Source organism: Bos grunniens, chromosome 11 (assembly GCF_055505025.1).
Source record: "Bos grunniens cultivar Pamir isolate PY7600 chromosome 11, Bosgru_T2T1.0, whole genome shotgun sequence".
NCBI lineage: Eukaryota > Metazoa > Chordata > Mammalia > Artiodactyla > Bovidae > Bos > Bos grunniens.
In genome coordinates, this window is record NC_141175.1 from 19,674,917 (window position 1) to 19,695,337 (window position 20,421).

A 20,421-nucleotide genomic window follows, 5' to 3' on the forward strand; every position below is an offset into this window, starting at 1 on the left:
CTGTTCTCAAGCGAATAGGACCACTGATTAAATTTCCCCAGTAGCAATGTGGCCCTTGTAGCAGTTCCCTCTGGTGCCTAAACTAACACAGAATATGGATGATGGAATCATGAGATGCCTGCTCAGGAAGTAGCCTTTGAAATTAGCTCGTCCAGCTTCCTTCATTTTACAAATGGGCTGAATCCAGGGAGGTTAATTATTATAACTTATTCAAAGTCACAGAGAAGCAAAGCTGACATCAGAACCTAAGTTTTCATTTGTAAAATAGTTTCTGCATGCTGATTTTTCCCCTTCAAGTGCTAAGGTGGGATCACTGTGGTAAGTGTATTCAAATTTCTCTCACTTTGTGGATAATGGGTCCCTTCAGAAACACTGAGGGTGAATATTGTTAAGCATGGAAATGAAACTTCTGCTTAAGCTTACATGTTCACATCTCAGGGCGGGGTGGTGGGGGAGCATTTCTTTTTGTTTTACTGTTTAATTACACTGTTTACCATAGTTCTTTTAAGACATAGATCTTTCCTTTCCAAGAAAAATCATTTACAAATTAATCATTTACAGCAAGTGAACTGGCTAAGTCTTGTGTTAAGTCAGCCAACCCTCAAGCAAATTTCAGAGATAAGAATGTATTTTAAACCTTGATTTCAGAGTGAAAAATCTCAGGTTCTTGAGAACTACTAGGGTTAGAAAATTCCTTTGGAAAATGGGCTGTTGGCCAATCTCAAAGGGCTGCTGAAAATTTCATTTTTGAGAGAAGAGTTTCTTTCCTCTTCTTTAGAAATGATAAGTCTGCAACACCATGTTTCTTTCCTTAATAATACAATCCTGCAACCTCTTATCTGAAACCAACCCCTGAGGTGAGATGTGTACGAAATTTGTCAGAGTTTAGAGAGTTAATACAGCACATACACTAGATTTTCTAAGTCATGCCCAGTGAGGTCTGGGGCCATACTCCATAAGCAAGTATATTTATAGTTTGCAGGAAAACATAAATATTCCGATGAAGCAAGACTGTAAATAGTCATGTCAATTTATTTTAGGTCAATTTTACTACTAAAAATGTTGCTTTTGAACTTTAGATTTTTCAGAGATATTCAGAATTTTAAAGTTCTAGATAAGGGAGTATAGGCCTGTAATGGTTTCCCCGGCATGTTTATCTTTTCTTCATGAATCCCCACCCCCTGCCCAAAAAAAGGCATGTGTCTATTATGTCTTCTAGATCCACATTCAACTCTCATTTTTAAAATTTATTAGAAACTACTCATTCTATTAATTTCAGAGACACATTAGCTACGTTTGGTTCTGATCTTGTTTAATTCTGGCTTCTGTGCGGGCAAGGTTTTCTGAGATTCTCAGGGATGGCTAGAGGAATGAACTGCTTGGGTGTTCTGTCATGGATGTTCTGCAGTGGACTTGGTAGGATGACTTGCTTGCCACCAGCCTTCTCTTCCCTGTGTATAACGCAGTGCACCTTCGCCATTTTATTTTTGTTTGCTACAGGTTTCTGGGGCTTCCCTGGTCTATCAGACAAGAATCCCCCTGCAATGCGGGAGACCTAGATTCAATCCCTGGGTTGAGAAGATCCCCTGGAGGAGGGCAGGGCAACTCACTCCAGAATTCTTGCCTGGAGAATCCCCATGAACAGAGGAGCCTGGCAGGCTACAGTCCATGGGGTCGCAAAGAGTCGGACACGACTGAGCAACTAAGCACAGCACAGCACTTCTGTACCTGAAAAATACTATTACATTATAAAAAACAAGGGCAGTAATTGCCCACGAAGAGAGGATAGAGAAGAACACGAAGCTCAACTTGGTCCTTGTAGAAGAAGTTTGGATCAGTCTGGTTAATGCCATACTAGTTGTCAAGGAAAAACACTACTTTCTTCTCTTCTTATATCCTTAAATCTGTAGCCTGATAGATACTATTCCTCTAAAAATCAAAACTTAAAAACTTACCCAGGATAAGAAAAGCAATACAACTGTAGCTAGAAAGCTACCTAGGAGGGAATAGAATCTTCATGGTGTAGGAGAGGATGTGTGTGCTCGGTCGTGTCTGACTCTTTGTGACCCCATGAACTGTAGCCTGCCAGGCTCCTCTGTCCATGGGATTTCCCATGCAAGAATACTGTAGTGGGTTGCCATTTCCTCCTCCCTGGGATCTTCTAGATCTAGGGACTGAACCAGCATCTCTTAAGTTTCCTGCATTGGCAGGTAGATTCTTTACCACTGTGCCACCTGGAAAGCCCATAGGAGAGAGTATATTAGTATAAATAATACCTACAGAACCTGAATTGTAGAGAGGAGCAAATAGCAGAAACTATCAAAGACACCAAAAAGGGTGAAAAAACATAAATAGAAGATAGAAACAGAGATGCTACATCTTTAAAAACAGTAACTTATTGCCTGGTACAGTTATAAAAGCTATCCACTCATACAGTTATTTCAGAAAAACAAAATTTAATATGAAATGCTACTAAAATACCAAAGGCCATACATAATGTCTGACCCATGCTGCCACTGCATATAGCAAATTCTTACAAGGGAGCTTTAAAAAGATTGTTTGACTGGTCCACTGTCCTACAGTGTCAGGAGACTGCTTTGTCTCAGATATTAAATTTCCAATGTCTCTCACACTTCCTCCTTTTCTGATGAACAAAAGGTTTTTGTAAAGTTTCTCTTGGTTTTCCTGCTGGCAGCTACAGAAAACACACCATATGCTTGGTGTAGCGTTATGAGGTCGGATTTTATTTGACCAGTGTCTTCAGAACTTCTGGATTTAAAAAAAAATTTTTTTTTATTAGAGTATGAAAGTGTTAGTTGTCCAGTTGTGGCTCAGTCCTGTAAACTCTTTTGTGACCCCATGGACTATAGCCTGCCAGTCCCTCAGGCAAGAATACTGGAGTGGGTACCATTTCCTTCTCCAGGGAAATCTTCCCCACCCAGGGATTCAGCCCAGGTCTCCTGCATTGCATGCAGATTCTTTACTGTCTGAGCCACCAGGGAAGCCTTATTAAAGTATAGTTGATTTACCACGTTGTGTTGCTGCTGCTAAGTCGCTTCAGTCGTGTCTGACTCTGTGTGACCCCATAGACGGCAGCCCACCAGGCTCCCCAGTCCCTGGGACTCGCCAGGCAAGAATACTGGGGTGGGTTGCCATTGCCTTCTCCAATGCATGAAAGTGAAAAGTGAAAGTGAAGTTGCTCAGTCCTGTCTGACTCCTAGTGATCCCATGGACTGCAGCCTACCAGGCTCCTCCGTCCATCTGATTTTCCAGGCAAGAGTACTGGAGTGGGTTGCTCTGGTATAAGGTAAAGTCAATCAGTTATACATATACATATATCCACTCTTTTTTAGATTCTATTCCCATATAGGTTATTACAGAGTATTGAAAAGAGTTTCCTATGCTATATACAGCAGGTTATTAGTTATGTGCTTTATATATAGTAGGCTCCTCCTGTCCCCATAGAATTTCCCAGGCAAGAATACTGGAGTAGGTTGCCATTTCCTTCTCCACGGATTTCCCTGGCCCAGGGATTGAACCTGAGTCTTCTGCATTGGCAGGTGGATTCTTTACCACTGAGTCCCACCTGGGAAGCCCATAGTAGTGGTATATCAGTCTTAATTTCCCAATTTATCCCTCCCCCCCAATTTAAAAAATGATTATGATAGTTTCTTTAAGAGCTGTTCAATGGAAATCTGTACTAATTCAAACTCTTTACTGAACCAGTTGTGTATAAGCTTTGCCCCCTCTTGTTGCATGTTCTGGATGAAATCATAAGAAAAAGCTCCTTCTCCTGGTTCTGTCTTACTCCCCACTGGGCCCCTCTACTTCCCCCAGGAGAACCATTTTAGCATATTCTTACCTGCCTAGAGTGAGTCCTGGCCTAGTACCCCGAAACTATTTCTAACTAACCGAGAACGACCCAGGACGGCAGGAACACGGACCGGGACATTGACCAGGGGTCCTATTAACCCTCGGAGGAAGCGCCCCGACTTGGATCTGAACCCCAGTAGGCCACTCAGTGTACTCTCGGGAGCACCGTTCTGTCTTCCGTGTTAAACGAATAACCACCTCTTTACTTGCCTCACAAGGTTGGGAGGACTGGGTGACTCCATGGTCGTTTCTCATTACCGTCACCGAACCCCAAAACTGGCTAGCGGGGGGCGCGTCGTCCTGTAGGGGGCGAGCTCCTCCCACACTTTCCCGAGCGCCCGGACGGGCATCCCCGGCGACTCGGGGGTGGGGGACGGCCAAGAAGGGAATCCACTCCTGGGGTGGGGCGGGGACGGGGCAAGGGGGAGCCGGTGCACCGCCCGGGAGGTGTCCAGAGCACCCCGCGCGCGGGTCCGGGCCCGGGGCGGGAGGGGGGCCTGGGACGCGCCCGGGAGGTCTGTCCGGCCGGCCCGGCGGGGCGCGCCATGGAACCCCGGCGCGCGCGGCTGGGCGCCCGAACGCTGAGACAATGCGGCGCGCGGCGGCGGGCGAGCAGCTCGGCGGGCCCGGGGCGCGCGCCGCCTTCCTTCCTGCAGGATCGGCTTCCCGGCGGCGGCGGCGGCGGCGGCGGCGGCGGCGAGCGCGCGGATTGGCGGCCCGGCCCTCCGCGCCGCCCCGCCCAGCGCCCGGCCGGCCGCCGCCCCCCGGCCCGGGCCCGCCCCTCTCTCCGCGGGAGTCGCTCGGGGCCCGCAGCTGGCTGGCGGGCACTTCCCGCCGGCTGTGCGCCTCCGCTTCGGGGACCGATCGCGAGCGCAGGCGGCGGCGGCGGCGGCGGGCGGACGGACGGACGGACGGGCCGCGCCCGAGCTGCGCGGGGCTGCGCGCGCGCGGCCCCTGCTCCCGCCGCCCGGCCCGGCGGGCGGCCCACCCGCGCCCTGCGGCGGCTCGTGCGGTTCCCGCGGCGGCAGCCCGCGCCCCAAAGCCTTCCTTTGTCCGCGGGCCGGCCGGCGGCGTCCGGGCGGCCGATCGGAGCCCGCGCAAAGAGGCTGAGGCGGCGGCTGCCCCGCGGCTGGCCGCCCGCCGCGCCGAGGCGATGCCGGACCAGATATCCGTGTCGGAATTCGTGGCCGAGACCCATGAGGACTACAAGGCGCCCACGGCCTCGAGCTTCACCACGCGCACGGCGCAGTGCCGGAACACCGTGGCGGCCATCGAGGAGGTGAGCGGCGCCCGCGGGCCTCGCGGGGCGGCGGGGGGCGGCTCCGGCCGCAGGTAGCGCCGTGCCCCGGCGCGCCCCCCACCCCGCCCGCCCCCGCCCGGGCCCGGCTTCGGCATCCCGGGAAAAAGTTTCTTTCCCTTGGAATCCGGACGCGGCCGGGCGATCCCTGCCCGAAACAGAAGCCCTTTGTTCCAGGAGAAGGCTGCTGCTGCCAGGCTACCTTGGGCCTTTTTAAGACCATCCCCCGCCCCTTCCCTCCCCAGATCCCCGCGGGGCAGCGGGCCGGACGGTTCACACCCCGCACCCCCAGCTCGCGCCCCGCTAACTTTGGCCCGAGAGTCGGGGCGGTGGTGAGCGGGGAGCCCTCCCTGGCCGTCGCGGAGGGGTCATCGGCTCCCCCGCGGACCCCCGGCGCCCACCCCGCCACCCCTCTCCCCCAGCTTGGGGAATTGCCCGGTGCCCAGCCTGCCCGGCGCGGCGCTCTGTGACCCGGGTCCCGCTCTGCCGGACTCGAGGGCCGGCCGGGGGACCCCGACTGCCCAGGAAAGGTGTGCGCACCTTTAGCCAGGGAGGCCCGCCCGGTCCCTCAGCGCGCCCGGGGAGGAGTGCGGGGAGCCGGGCTTCTGATCCGAAGGCCTTTGCTCCCCTCCTCTCCCCAGCCCCCACCACCCCGGGATGTGTATGTCTTACCTGATCGCACCCCCCGGACGCCTCCCTTCCTCATCAGCCTGGAAAAGGCCTGATTTTTAGGCGAGGTGCAGAGTCATCCTCTGCTGCTAACTAGGAAGCCCTCCACGTCCTGGGCGAGCGCACTTAGGACCAGCAGGCTTTGGTGACGGTCAGAACGGCCTGCTACCGAAGGGCAGGGTTTGGGAGGCCAGGGCCACCGATGACTGTGGTTTGGGGCTTTTCCTCCTTCTCTGCCCTCATTTACCCTTACCTGTCAGATGGGACGAGCAGTGCATCCTTTCCAGGGTGGTGATGAGACAAGTGTGTGTCAAGTGCTTGGCTTATACTAAATAGGTATGTACTAAATATACTAAATAGGTAACTGGTTTACAAGCCCTATGATGCCGCTGTTGAATCGATGATCACCTTCTCCCCCACAATGTCAAGGTACATTCTTGAAATGGGGTATGGTAGGTATTTCAGAAGGAGAGGACTGGGCCTGAGTGAGTGAAGGGAGGTCACCAGAAGAGCTTAATTAAGCGATGGCATTCAGTTTTTTGCCCGCTTGAACAAAGCAGCTGCTGTTAGGAACTGCTTGGGAAAAAATAAATCCAGAATGTTTTCCTTTAATGAAAAAAAATTTCCTTTGTAGGCATTAACAGTCAATAATAGGCTAAATGAAAAGCAGCAGATTCAGCGTGCTGAATGTTTTAAGAGTAGTAAGGGCATCCTCCTCTCCCTCCTTCCTCACCGCCCCCCCCCCCCTTATTTTTGGAGGAAGAGAGCTGCATGCAAACGTTCTGGAGTGAGCTGTGTGATCCCACATCACTTAATTCTACTCTTATTAGCAAGGCTTCAAAATGATGCCTTCAAATTAGGCTGATGGGGGATGAGCATCATAAGTTTCTTCAGAAGTGCTGGTTGAAAAACAAGAAAAAAACTTTGGCAGTGTTTTGAAAATACATCATTAATAATGTTTATGGACTGATTGCAACCCAAAAGGTAGCTGAGTATGTTTTCAGGGAAGGGAGCTTTTATACACCATGCCTTAAAAAGAATGCTTAATTGTGTTTAAAGTTCTGTTTCTTTTCCTTACTGCAGTTTGTCGGTTAAATATTATTAACACTGGCAGATGTTGGAAGCTAGGCAAATAGGAGTTGCTATTAAAATTGGCATACCCTTTCGTGATTAATGTTAGTTTGCGGTGTGTAGTTCCAAAGCTGTCTTAGGGTGCTGGGCAGATTACCCTAGAGCTCAGTTACTGAGTGGATGAAAGAGAGACTAGATTTGGTGATTTTATTAAACTGCAGGCTTGCTCTATGTTGCGTCTAAGAACACGAATTGGTTAAAATCTCAAAAAAAAAAAAAAGAAACTCATTACAGGTCTGTCTCACTTTAAGCAGATCCTGTACACATACTAAGATGATGCTACATGTGAGCTTACATTAATGAGAACTGGATTGGGAACAGTTTTATTTAACAAGTATGTCTTCATATTTTGATTTTAATCAAGCATGTGCTCTTCCTGCAGACCGGTTTATTGGGACAGAGTTACTCATTTCACAGAAATAAATATAAAATTTGCAAGTGTGTGGTCCTATGTTTAAACAAATGTGTCACGGAGTTAGTAAACTAATTTTGAACTGAGTAACCTTTGTGTATCTGTTATTTTCAGGATAGGCTATGTCTGCTAAAAATCATCCTATAACTGAAGTGTACTTTTTCTTTGATACGCACGCCTGTAGCTGGACTACCCTACCTTGTACTCTGAACCTCTCATCTGTTGTATTTATTTCTCATCCCCACGTTACACGTGAGGAAGTTGAGGCTTAGAGATGTTAATTTGCTCAAGGTTATAGAGCTAGTCACTTAGATGCATTGGAGAAGGAAATGGCAACCCACTCCAGTGTTCTTGCCTGGATAATCCCAGGGACGGGGGAGCCTGGTGGGCTGCCATCTATGGGGTCTCACAGAGTCGGACACAACTGAAGCGACTTAGCAGCAGCAGCAGCAGCAGCACAGAGCTAGTAAGTTGAAGAGCTAGAGTTTGAACTTGGCTCCATGCTGTTTTCAGAAATAATGCTGTTTTCAGAAATAATGCTGTTAATGTGTTACGTTCAGTAAGGCTGAATTCTCTAAATGACTCTTTGGTCAGATTGTCCAAGTTCAGATTCCGCCTCTGGCCAGTTGTGTGAACTTGGATGAGATACCTAATGTTTTCTCATTTGCCTTGATGTTAGTCTGGATAACAATACCTGTCTGCCTTGGAGAGGTGTGAGGGTTTAATGAGATAGTCCGCAACACAGTACCTGGTGTATTACACAGACAACCGGTGTAATACATGCTAACTGCTTTAACAGTTTGTATTATAATTAATCCATAGAACCTAAAGGGGATATTTGGCCCCAAGATGAGATGTACATGGGTGGATTGATGTGGCCTAGGAGAGTAAGGGGAAGGAATGGTTGAATGAGTAAGTGAATGGAAAGCTACTACGTGTCTGTTAACCATTGCTTTTTAACTGGTTTGTTGTCTTGGCAGCAGGTCAGCACAGCAGTGTTTTAAAATTTTCACTTGGTGATCTCTTGGTGAAGTAATTGTTTTGCATGGTTTTAGCCAAGTCTGGTGCTTCAACTGGGATCTGCCCTGTGTTTTGGGAAATAATGGAAAAAATCAGTAGTGACTGAATCTGAAAACCCTCCCCTCTGCTGTTTGTGGGGGTTTTATTGCTGTCTCACTTTCTTTGAGTCTCTGAGCTCTTTGAAATATTCTCAGAATAGGGAAAAGTTGTACACGTGTGTGAAATGTTCATAGTTAGAGACCCTTCTGGAGCATCAGCCATTCTGTCGTGCTTATTTGGCTTTGTCAGATACATAGTTTTAAAAATAAATTTGATGTTGACTTGTAAGTATTAAAATTTAATCTGCTTCCTTCCGGGCCATAGTTCTCCACTCTGTTGTCCTTGGTTGCCTTGGAAATCTCATTGCTGTCACAAGCACAAGGTTCTAACTGCAGGGAGAGAAGGAGCATCTGGACTGCCCAGACTCCCAGGGGCCTTGCTGTCCTTGGGGCCAGATGCCCCTCCCAGCAGCTATTAGTGGGAACCCGGCCTGTGTACTTTTTAAGCAAGAGTATGATTCTAAACCTTAGCCCTGTGTGACTTGTTTGAAAAACACCTCTTCCAAATAGCAGATTAATGGATTTTAGATTTATTGTCGGGTTTCCCTGATGGCTCAGACGATAAAGAATCTGCCTGCAATGCAGGAGACCCAGGTTTGATCTCTTGAGTCGGAAAGATCCCCAGAGAAGGGAATGGCTACCCACTCCAGTATTCTTGCCTGGAGAATCCCACGGACAGAGGAGCCTGGTGGGCTACAGTCCATGGGGTCTCAGAGTGAAAGGACATCACCTACTTGCCCAGTCCATTCTTATTTTCAGAAATGAGCCTGTATGGGTCAGTTAGGACCACTGTAAAAAAAATAGACATATATGTTTATTTATGTGGCTGCGTCGGGTCTTGTGGCAGGTGGGATCTTTGCTGTGTCCCTCTGACTCTCTGATTGTATTGCGCTGCCTTCAGAGCCTGGGCGCTCAGTAATTGTGGCTCAGGGTCTTAGTTGCTCCATGGCATGTGGGATCTTTATTCCCCGGCCAGAGTTCAAACCTGTCTCCCCTGCACCACACAGGGCAGGTTCTTAACCACTGCACCATCAGGCCCAGGGCTGCCTTTTTATGCTGTGTTCTGTAATCCGGTCATAGGCGTCTGGAAATCTTGGAGTGATTTGAGAGAATGATCTCTGCTTATGAGATTCCTATTCTCCACACCCCGCCGCTGCCCCTTCAATTTGTCTCTTTCTTGTGATTAACAGTTAAAGTACTAATGCCTTCCTGGTTGGGTTTCAGGCCTGTCCCTCATTCAGTATTTAGTAAGTGCTGCTGTGTGCCAGGTGATGGGAAGAGAGTTCCCAGGAGGAATGTGTTCTATCTTTGAAGCAGCCTGCAGCTGAGTGGGAGAGACAGCCATCCTATAAACAAATCAATGCAGTAAAACATGGTTAGGCTGTGACCACAAGATTGTCCAAAATCCTGGATTGGCAGGGGTCAGGTGTGTCTGGGGCCATGGATTGGAGGACCTTGGTGATGATGTGGGATGGAGTCTCAAAGTCAAGATAGTCATCTGTGGGTTACCACGTGCTTTAATTACTAAGCTGTCTCCATAGAGCCTTTTGTATTTGTCTCCCTGCCTTAGGTAAATATTGACCCACTCCTGAGGTGATGGCCATCTAGGCTTCTGGTTGGATTTTCATAGCCAATTCATAGAGCACTGCTTAGACCACGAATTTGGAATAATCCTTGATTCTTACCCTCCTCATTCCCAGGCCTTGATGCCTTTCCTCAGGGAACACACACATTCTAGATCTGCACTGTCCAGTTTGTTGTTGTTCAGTCGTTCAGTCGTGTCCGACTCTCATGACCCTATGAACTGCAGCACATCAGGCTTCCCTGTCCTTCACCATCTCCTTGAGTTTGTTCACACTCATGTCCATTGAGTCAGTGATGCCACCCAACCATCTCATACTCTGTCATCCCCTTCTCCTCCTGCCCTCAATCTTTCCCAGCATCAGGGTCTTTTACAGTGAGTCCGTTCTTCACATCAGGTGGCAAAAATATTGGAGTTTCAGCTTCAGCATCAGTCCTTCTAGTGAATATTCAGGGTTGGTTTCCTTGAGAATTGACTGGTTTGATCTCATTGCAGTCCAAGGGACTCTCAAGAGTCTTCTCCAACACCACAGTTCGAAAGCCTCAATTCGTTGGTGTTCAGCCTTTTTCATGGTCCAACTCTCACATCCATACAGTTCAGTTCAGTTCAGTCGCTCAGTCGCGTCCGACTCTTAGCGACCCCATAAACTGCAGCAGGCCAGGCCTCCCTGTCCATCACCAACTCCCGGAGTCCACCCAAACCCATGTCCATTGTTTCGGTGATCCCATCCAACCATCTCATCCTCTGTCGTCCCCTTCTCCTCCTGCCCTCAATCTTTCCCAGCATTAGGGTCTTTTCAAATAAGTCAGCTCTCCGCATCAGGTGGCCAAAGTATTGGAGTTTCAGCTTCAACATCAGTCCTTATGAACACCAGGACTGATCTCCTTTAGGATGGACTGGTTTGATCTCCTTTCAGTCCAAGGGACTCTCAAGAGTCTTATCCAACACCACAGTTCAAAAGCATCAATTCTTCTGCGCTCAGCTTTCTTTATAGTCCATGACTACTGGAAAAACTGTAGCATTGACTAGACAGACCTTTTTCAGCAAAATGATGTCTCTGGTTTTGAATACACTGTCTAGGTTTGTCATAGCTTTCCTTCCAAGGAGCAAGCATCTTTTAATTTTATGGCTGCAGTCACCATCCACAGTGATTTTGGAGCTCAAGAAAATAAAGTCTGTCATTCCTTCCACATTTTCCCTTACTGTTTGCCATGAAGTGATGGGACTAGTGATGGTTAATTTTAGGCAGTATCCAACATGGCAGCCTGAAATCAAGCATTCAGTTTCTTGGCTGCCCCAGCCACATTTCAAGTGCTAATTAGCACGTGTGCATTGGACAGTGTAGGTTTAAAACATTTTCGTCATCAGAGAAAGTTCTGCCAGACAATACTTTTTAGATGCTTGCAACTCAGAAGGGTCTACTGATAGCAGCATCGGCATCACCTAGAAGTTTGTTAGGCACTCAGACTGTCAGAGCCCACCTTAGGCCTTGAAATCAGAATCTACGGTTTCCCAAGATCCCCAGGTACATTCTGTACACATTAAGGTTTGAGAAATGCTGTTCTCATGGTGACTGACAGTAGAATCACTTGCAGGGAGGGAGGAGGTTGTAGAATAGAGAGATGCCTGGCCCACTCCATGAAATTCCGACTTTATTAGTTAGGGTGGGCCCTGAAGCATTGGCATTTTCTAAAGCCACCCCCTAAATGGGGGTGATGATCACTGCAGTAAAGTAATGTAATGCCAGGTAGTGGTAAGTGATAAGTCACACAGGATACAGGAGTAGAATGAGACTCTGAAGAGCAGGAAACTGAAATCAGGAGAGGCCTCTCTGAAGAGGTGGCATTAGAGCAGAGCCCAGGATGCAGGGAGGAGCCAGGGAGGGGCAGCTTGTGAAAAGGCCCCAAGATGGAGGTGACTCAGCCATCCTGGAGGAGAGGAGGGGTGAGGGTGGGGGCCAGGCAGGCCAGGAGGCCTTGGCGATGTCGGGAGGGAGTTGGATTTTGTTCTCATGTGGTGGGAAGCTGTTGGAGGGTTTGATCTGATTTACATTATCGACATTTCAGGGCGGTTGTTCCAGGCAGGATAGACAGGCAGGGCAGGAGAGAACAGACGAGACTGGTGGGGGCGGGGGTCTTCCCAGCAGGCAGTGGGGGTGATGAGAGTCCGATGGAGACCCTCTGTGCTGACGGTTCTGGTGTGCGCTGGGGCCAGGTGAACAGAACTGGGTCCCTGTCCCAGTGGAGGCAGAGGCCAGGCTCCGGCCCTCGAGGAGTGGACCTCCTGGTGTCCCCCTGGCGAAGCTGACACCCTGGTGCTGCTTAGTGTCGAGGCCCGTGGTGTGCTGCTCAGCACGGCTTGCTCTAGAAGTTGTGTTGAAACCAATGCTGGACGTTCACGTGGTTTTCCGTAGACACAGATCAGAGAAGGGAGAGAGGATGTAGAGCTGTGTGGACAGGGTGTTTGCTTCTCTCCTCTTGTTTGTAGGTATATGTAGCCGGTGACACTTTCTTAGCAGTGTCAGATGCCTGGGACACGGTTCCCATTCAGCTCCCCAAACACTCTTCTTTCCACTAAAAAAGAGGTAGTGAATTCATTTCCCTCTCCTGCCGCAGTAGGAATCTGCCTGCTTTGCTTATACTTTGTCTGTGTCATATGGCCTTCAGGTGGTTGCCAGGATCCTTCCAGGTACTTTTGTACCATTATGGTTTTATCATGTGGATGATGTGGAATAAATGAACCAGAGCTGGAATGCTGGGGCTGTGTTTTCTTTTGTATTTGGTTGTGTTGGGTCTCCTGATTCGTAAATACGTCTGGGCACCTACCTGTGTATTGTCACTGTGCGGTGCCAGTGATGTAACAGCAGGTGGGACCAGCTCCTTCCCCGTAAAGCCCTTATTTTCTCAGGCTTTTGTGTGCAGTTAGTGTTTATCCCTTCAGCCTTTTTTCGTGCCATGGACCCTCTGGAACTCTGGTGAAGATGTTTCAGAAAGACGTTTTAATGCATTGAATTAACTGAACCCACTGGAGTGCAGGAGACCGGGGTTCAATCCCTGGGTGGGGAAGATCCCCTGGAGAAGGAAATGGTAACCCACTCCAGTATTCTTGCCTGGAGAATCCCTGGTAGGCTACAGTCCACGGGGTCGCAAAGAGTCGGACAAGACTGAGTGACTTCACTTTCACTTTTCTCCTGCACTGCAGGCGGATACTTTACTTTGTCTGAGCCACCAGGGAAGCCCAAGAATACCGGAGTGGGTAGCCTATCCCTTCTCCAGGGGATCTTCCCAGCCCAGGAATCAAAGCGGGATCTTCTGCATTGCAGGCAGATTGTTTACTAGCTGAGCTACCAGGGTCTCCACATAGACTCTTAAACAGGACGAGATATATTGAAATACAGTTAGAAAAATGTTTGAAAAAATCTATCATACTAATATGTATTTCTTTACTAATGCATTGAATATCAAAATTTGGTTGGTTGTGGGTCTAATAAATACTTTAATTTTGAGGTCCTGATGAATGTAAGCAATGTGGGGAGCTATTTCTAACGACTCTAAAACTATATTAAGTCTTCTCTTTGGAGTCACAGTACTGCTGATGTTACCACGGTGTGTTGCTTACATTCATAATTGAGGGAAGTGCTAAATTTCAGTTGGGGGCTAATGAAATACAGATGTAATTATTTTTTCCAATCCCAGCTCTCTGAATTCAGACTAAGAATTCCAGGCTTGACAAGATTATTTTAGTCGATTGTCTTTTGGAGTGAGTGAGTGAGTGACTCTGTAACAGTGTTGTTTAAACAAGCCTCGTGATTATTACAGTGTCATTGTCATGAATTGGTTCTTGGAGTTCGGCAGAGGGGTGACACCCCGAGCCTGTGTTACAGTCATCGAGTCGTAAAGGTGCGTAGAGGAACTAGGGGTGGAGGGCAAAGCTGTCAGTTGTGGCTGGACAGCCATGCTCTCTGCATTTTTGTCAAGGTTGGGGCTTGGCAGTTTCTCATGTGATCCCAGGTTAGTTCTTACCCTCGTGCTTGCCTTGGAGTTCAGGGACACTATGAATTGCCTCTGTGAGTCCTGTAGTTAGGACCCTGAGCTGGGCTGCTCAGTTCTCCTATTTTTACCTTTCTTGTTTTTCTGGTTTGTCGTCTGCTGTCCTCAACTCTGAAGGGCAAGCTTGGGTGTGAAGTGATAGATTTATAGGTACCTTCTGCCCAGAATTCTAAGGGGAGACTTGGACTTCCGCCTTGTTGAGGCTAACGTATTTGAAATGATGCTGTTGTTGCATGAGTGTGTTTGGGGTGTCTACAGCATAGCTGAAATGTTACTGTCCGTCCTCCCCCCGCTTTTTTTTCCTTTTCTCTTGCCTCTTAGCAGTTATTGGATGCTTACAGTATGCCAGGCTTGCTTTAAATTTTTTACACATATTAACTCTTAACTTGTTCAGTGATTACAAAGATCCTGTAAGGTCCCCGGAACCTAAACCACTTTACCAGGAGCAGAGAGCTAGGAAGTGGTGGAGCCAGGATTCAAATGCAAGCATTCTGACACGCGAGTTTCCGCTTCTGTAGCCGCCGGCTGCCTCTGTGGAGCCTGGCCTGGAAAACGCCATCCGTGTTGATGCCTCTGTGATTAATTGGCACGACCTGTCTCTTGCTGTCCAGTTTAGTACCATGCACCTGCTGCCTTCCTTGAGTGGGTGCTTCTGGGGAATGCTTGCTGCCTCTGCCTCCTCTGTCTGTGTTGCCCCCCAAATGGTTCCTCTTTACTCCCTTCACCGCTCTGCTGACATGTCCAGCACTACAGAGCCCAGTGGCCCCAGGGACCGCTCACACCCTGGCAGGAGGCAGCCCTACTAACGGGATTATCATCTTCCTGCTCCAGCTGAAGATGGCTCTGTCAATATGATTTTTATGCAGGTGCTGGCAATCAAAGTCCTTGGCTGGTGAAGGCAGTTCCCGCAAATGATGAATTGCCTTGGCTTTTAGGATTCTAGCCAGGCACTCCGGATTTGAGGGCCTCTTTCCCTAGTTTCCTAGAAATCACAATCTTAATAGAGTTTTTGTTGTTGTTGTTTTAATTTTTTAACAGCAATGGCTGACATTTCTTTGAGCCCTAATTCTGTGTTAAGGGCTGTGCTGTGTTTTAATTGGAAGTTTTTGATAATTGAATCCTTTCACTTGGCCTGTCTGGTGTAGATCCTGTTACCTCTGTTCTATGGTTGAAGACACCAAGGCTCAGACAAGTGCCGTGACTGCAGGTAGCTAGCCTGTCCCACAGTTAGCAGATGATGGAACCAGGAACCCCAGCCACGTCGAGATCAGCCTGTGTGCTTAAGACTGTTTTCCTGTTGGCCCTTTAATGCCTCCCTGCTAGTCTCCTGCTGGCATCTCTGTTGCCGGTAAAGATCCCTCTTTAGGTGTTTCTCTGGGCTTCAATCGTGCAGGCTGATAGTCGTCCACCTTCTGCAGGTGGGTCTCCACTGTCGATGCCATCGAGGTGAGGTTGCCTGAGCAGGGTCATCAGACTCTAACACTTGGGGAGGTGCTTCACATCAGAGGTGTTTATTAAGTGGCCTTGCCTGCTTTGGAGTGAGTTAGAAGGACACACACCCTTACCCCCAGAGCTGAGGACACTGTCACAGCTGCTTGTAGAGGACTCCAGAGCCACATAGGCAGTGAGCAGTCCATCCAGCGTCCCCGCAGTGTCAACAGATACGTGTTTGGAGAGCGACCACTGCAGGGTTACAGATGTGACTTGTCTAGGCAGTCAGGGAACTCTGGGGGAGATTCTGAGGGGAAGAGAGAGTGTTCAGTCCCTGTACTGTGTCTGTTCCTCTGCTAGCCCTGATCTGACAGCTCTCCTGGTGTTGGGCCTTGGGCAGCTGATTTCACTGGTCCAGCCTCAGTGGCCTCAGCTGTAAAGTGGAGGGTGGATGAGATGTTTCTTAACATTGTGTCTGCAACACAGTTCACCTGCCTCTTGCCTTCTTTCCTTTTCCTGACCATCTCCTCCACTTTCTCTTGGCCATTCAAATCCATACCTTTAGAGAGGTTAGAAGTGAAAATATCTCTTTCTCTACTCCCCTGTTAAACATTCCCTCCTCCAAAATACCACTGGAGTCGATAAGGTGGTTGGCCCAGAGGCTGGAATTTCCTTGGGTGCATCACTAGTTTGTCTGGGACAAATGGGGCTCTGTACTTTGCCATCCCATCTCACGGTGAAGGGTCTTTCCAGGTGCACACCTTGGTCTCTTGATTACAGCTCTGTTGTGCTTGGCTTCTCTGGTGAAAAGAAGTAGGACTTGCCCACGTGGTCTCTGATTGCAAAGTCTGTTAGCGGGAGTGTCACTGTTGATCTCCTGGTTGCAGATACGTGCCTCATTCAGCCGGATGTGCCGTGGTACCTGGGAGTTTTCCAGTCCAGGGCCAGGCCTTGTCTGTCTCTGCAGCAGCGAGCTTATAATGGTCCATTGTTTTTCGTGGTTATCCTGGCCTTTTGGCTGCTGCTTTCTGTAAGCATCATCTTGACCTGTTCACAGTGGGAACCCCTTGCTTCTTGACCAAAGGGAACTGTTGAGCTTCCCGGTTTTCTTCTAATCTTGTAAATTCTCTTGTGGGTTTTTCTTCTGTGGCCAGTAGGAATGAGGTGTGTTTACTCCTGGGTCGTTGGGCTGTCAGAACCTGCAGCTTTTGTTTGCCCTGGTGGTAGCTTGCCAGGCCACAGGCTTTTCTCATGGGGAAGAGGTGTCAGGCAGGCTGGTGCACGGCGGAAATTGTAAGGAGGCAGAAGGCTCCCCACCTCCTCCATCTCCCTTCCCTTTCCTCCTCCATGCTATGATTTCTTTTCCTTGGAGACCAGGTTGCTGATGCTGGTGACTAGACGGTGTCCAAAGCTGAAAATTCTCACCTGCCTTCTTTTTTCTCCTGCGTTCTCTTGCCTGCACTCCTGTGGTGTATTTCCAGACCCCCAGGCCCTGTATGTCCTTTTTAAAGCGGATTTTCCAGCCAGAGGAGACTCACAGGGGAAGATTTCGTTTGGGGTTTCAGTGTGCAGCTTTCTTTCCTGGGGAGCTGCCCTTTGGTGATGACATTTCATGGTGGCCTCCTTTACTACCACCCTGCCTCCTCTCAGTTTTCTAGGAACTGGGTTTATTGTTCTGTCTTTTAAAAATGATTTATTGTCTTCTGTAACAGTGTGGAAGGAGCTTAATTTTTTGAAGTGCACCGTCTTCTTCTTTATGGCCAGAGCAAAGTAAAGGTTTGATTGATCTTATGACACAGTTGCTTTAGTCATAGCTAATGTGAAGTCTCTTAAGGGCTTCTGTTTTATTTGATCTTTTTAATTTATGAACCTCCTTGCATCCCTGAGCATCTGTGCACAAAGCCAGTGAGGCCTGGGGTGTCGCATTCAGGGCTTTATTCCTGCTTCTGATGCACTGCGAGCTAGTAGAGCATTCTGACAGTTGGTTAGGTTTTGGGTTGAATTAGGGAGTAGTGATGGAGAAGGAAATGGCACCCCACTCCAGTACTCTTGCCTGGAAAATCCCATGGATGGAGGAGCCTGGAAAGCTGCAGTCCATGGGGTCGCTGAGGGTTGGGCACGATTGAGCAATTTCACTTTCAGTTTTCACGTTCATGCATTGGAGAAGGAAATGGCAACCCACTCCAGTGTTCTTGCCTGAAGAATCCCAGGGACGGGGGAGCCTGGTGGGCTGCCGTCTCTGGGGTCGCACAGAGTCGGACACGACTGAATCGACTTAGCAGCAGCAGCAGCAGGGAATAGTGGTGTCAGTAGATGACTGTTTCAGGAATTTGTTACTGGTTTTCCCAAGGAAAACATACTGTTAGGTTGAATAATTAAAGCCAGTGGTAGACGTGTGTTAGAAGGTAAACAAGAAGAAAAGGCTGTTGTCAGTAGCTGCTGGAACACCCATCTTGTTTCTCTGTAGGGCAAGGTCATCCTCAGGGTTCTTGAAAAGGCCGGGTAGTGAAATAGAAATAACAGGGACCAGTGCTCAACAGCTGAGACCAGTGGAAGGGAGGAAGAGAGAACATTGGACTCACTCAGAGTGTGGGGCTACCCCTTCTCCAGAGATCCTCGAGGTTTCTCCCCGCTCAGCAGCAGGTCTAACAAATGAGTCAGTGCTCTCTGCCCTGATGGGCAGGGAGGCATATGATCCATTGAGGGGAGTTTGCACGAGGATGGTTTTTGAGCTTTGCTGTGTAATTTTGATGACTTTTAGTTCACTGAGAAAATTCACCTGGAACAACTCCTTCCTTTGGTGTTGGTCCGAATGTAGCATTTAGGACATCTTTCAGGATGGGGTTTGGGCCATGGCAGAATGATGTGGAATCAGTTTCTGGGTCACGCAGGCTTTTGAGAGGACAACCCTGGGCTCTTAGATGTCTGCTGTTAAGGAGCATGCGGTTTGCTGTCAGACCTCAGAGTGTCTTGGCATTTCCTTCTCAGGGGCGAGGGAGGCTCGGAATCCACAGTTAGGCCTGCTCTTGGTTTTCCTGTTGGACCCTCCTGCCAGACCTTGAGAGTGCCTCAGGTTAAGTGGCCCTTCTTTTTGAATCCTCAGAGTCCCAGGTGGTTCCCAGACCATGGTTCTCAGAAATTGTCTGTTGAGTGTGAAGGCCCAGGTAATCGTTGTTTTTGTGATTTTATGTCTTGACCTTCAGATGGCTTGCTGTATGTTTAGAAATAAATTTGTTTTGATTTGTACAATCAAGATTGTCATGTTATCCTTTGAAACAGGTAAATCTCTATAAGAATTACAGAAATCTCCTCTCTCTAAAGCACCCTGATATCAACTTTCTTCATTGAAAAATATCTCTTACTCTGTAAAACCTTCCCTAACATCCCTCATCTATCAGAACTTTCTTCTCTTTTTTAAAAATAATTTTTAAATTTTATTTTTTGGCTGTGCTGGGTCTTTGTTGCTGCATTGGGTTTTCTCTAGTTGTGGCAAGTGGGGGCGACTCTAGTTGCAACGGGTGGGTTTCTCCTTGTGGGAGCTTCTCTTGTTGTGGAGCAAGGGCTGTAGGGCCCGTGGGCTTCAGTAGTTTTGACTCCAGGCTCAATAGTTGCGCTCCATGGACTTAACTGCTCCGAGGAATGTGGGATCTTCCCAGATCGGGAATCAAACCTGTGTCTCTTGCATTGGCAGGCAGATTCTTCACCACTGAGGCACCAGGGAAGCCCTTCTCTGAAATCTTAAAGCAGTTACTGTGACTCACTTTTGGATCAATCTATCCGTCCATTGATTCAGGGTTTGGTTGATCCATCCGTCCATCCATTGATCTATTGATCCGTCAGTGGTGGATTGAGGCATCCATCTGTCTGTCCGTCCGTCCATCCATCCATCACTGGGGCAGACCTGGGCTGTCTCGTGCTTGACATGAAGTGTGCTGCGTGCAGTGTGGTGGGCCACGGCCGCTGTGGGTCCTGCGTGTGTGCCGAGAGTGGCCCGTGCTTCCCTCCTTGGTGCTCACTCACTTCCGCAGGGCCGGAATCTCGTCAGGGAGCACACAGGAGGGGGTCACTTGTCTGAGGGTTTGGGGTCCTCAGGGTTGTCCCTGTTTGGTCAGGACAGAGGATGGCAAGCTTACAGTCCACCCTGTTTTTGTTTGCAAAAAAAAAAAAGCTAAAACAAAAACAAATATGAAGACTATACAACAGAAACTGTGTGGATGTGGCCTGCAAAGCTTGAAATACTTCCTGTGGGGCCCTTTACAGCAAGTGCTTGTGCTCCAAGTACGCGGATGGGCTGTGAGTGGAGAGAGTCTGGACTGAGTGGGCAGAGTGCTGGGGTGTGTGGAGCCTTTGGGTGGCTGAGTCCAGTGGTCTGTGTGTCACACAAGCGTGCTGAGCAGGTCTAATCCCTGTGGAAGCACCTTCTGTGCCCCAGGCTGCAGGAAAACACCACAGCTATTGAGTAGAGGAGTGAAGTGAGCAGGGCTGGGCTTCAGGCAGCCCATCTGGTGTGGTGGGCAAGGGGGGCGGGGGGAGAGGGTCAGCCCTTCGTTGTGGGGGGCCCTCGGAAGGGGTACCTGCTGTTCTGCACCCCGAGTCCTGCGGGGGCCAACCCCAGGCCAGCCCGCAGGAGTGGTCAGGGGCGACTCGCCTGAAGCAGGCATGCGTTCCCACCGTCAGCCTGCTTCCTGTGTTTGTGTTCTTATTTCCTGAAACAAAACTGATGACTCCTGAGAGCAGGAGCTCTTTTTTTAAAAAAATAATATGCTTATATTTTTATTTAAACTTGACTATTTTTCAAAACACAGTTTGGGCTGGACAAGTTTTATGCCCATTTTACAGCTGAGAAAACAGCCTCCCAG

The 20,421-nt window shown here is 48.9% G+C and overlaps 1 protein-coding gene across 3 annotated transcripts in view; it reads left to right on the plus strand.

The window, feature by feature from the left end:
- Positions 1-4,654: 4,654 nt before the first annotated feature.
- The window catches only part of ASAP2 (ArfGAP with SH3 domain, ankyrin repeat and PH domain 2), a 162,115-nt gene continuing 146,348 nt past the window's right edge, over positions 4,655-20,421 (plus strand). For 2 of the 3 annotated variants that reach the window (XM_086325531.1, XM_086325535.1), the window contains exon 1: positions 4,655-5,152. In XM_086325531.1, coding sequence (XP_086181657.1) covers positions 5,027-5,152 — 126 coding nt within the window. In that variant the 5' untranslated portion in view covers positions 4,655-5,026. The remainder of the gene's footprint in view (positions 5,153-20,421) is intronic. The other variant, XM_086325532.1, reaches the window with a different exon arrangement.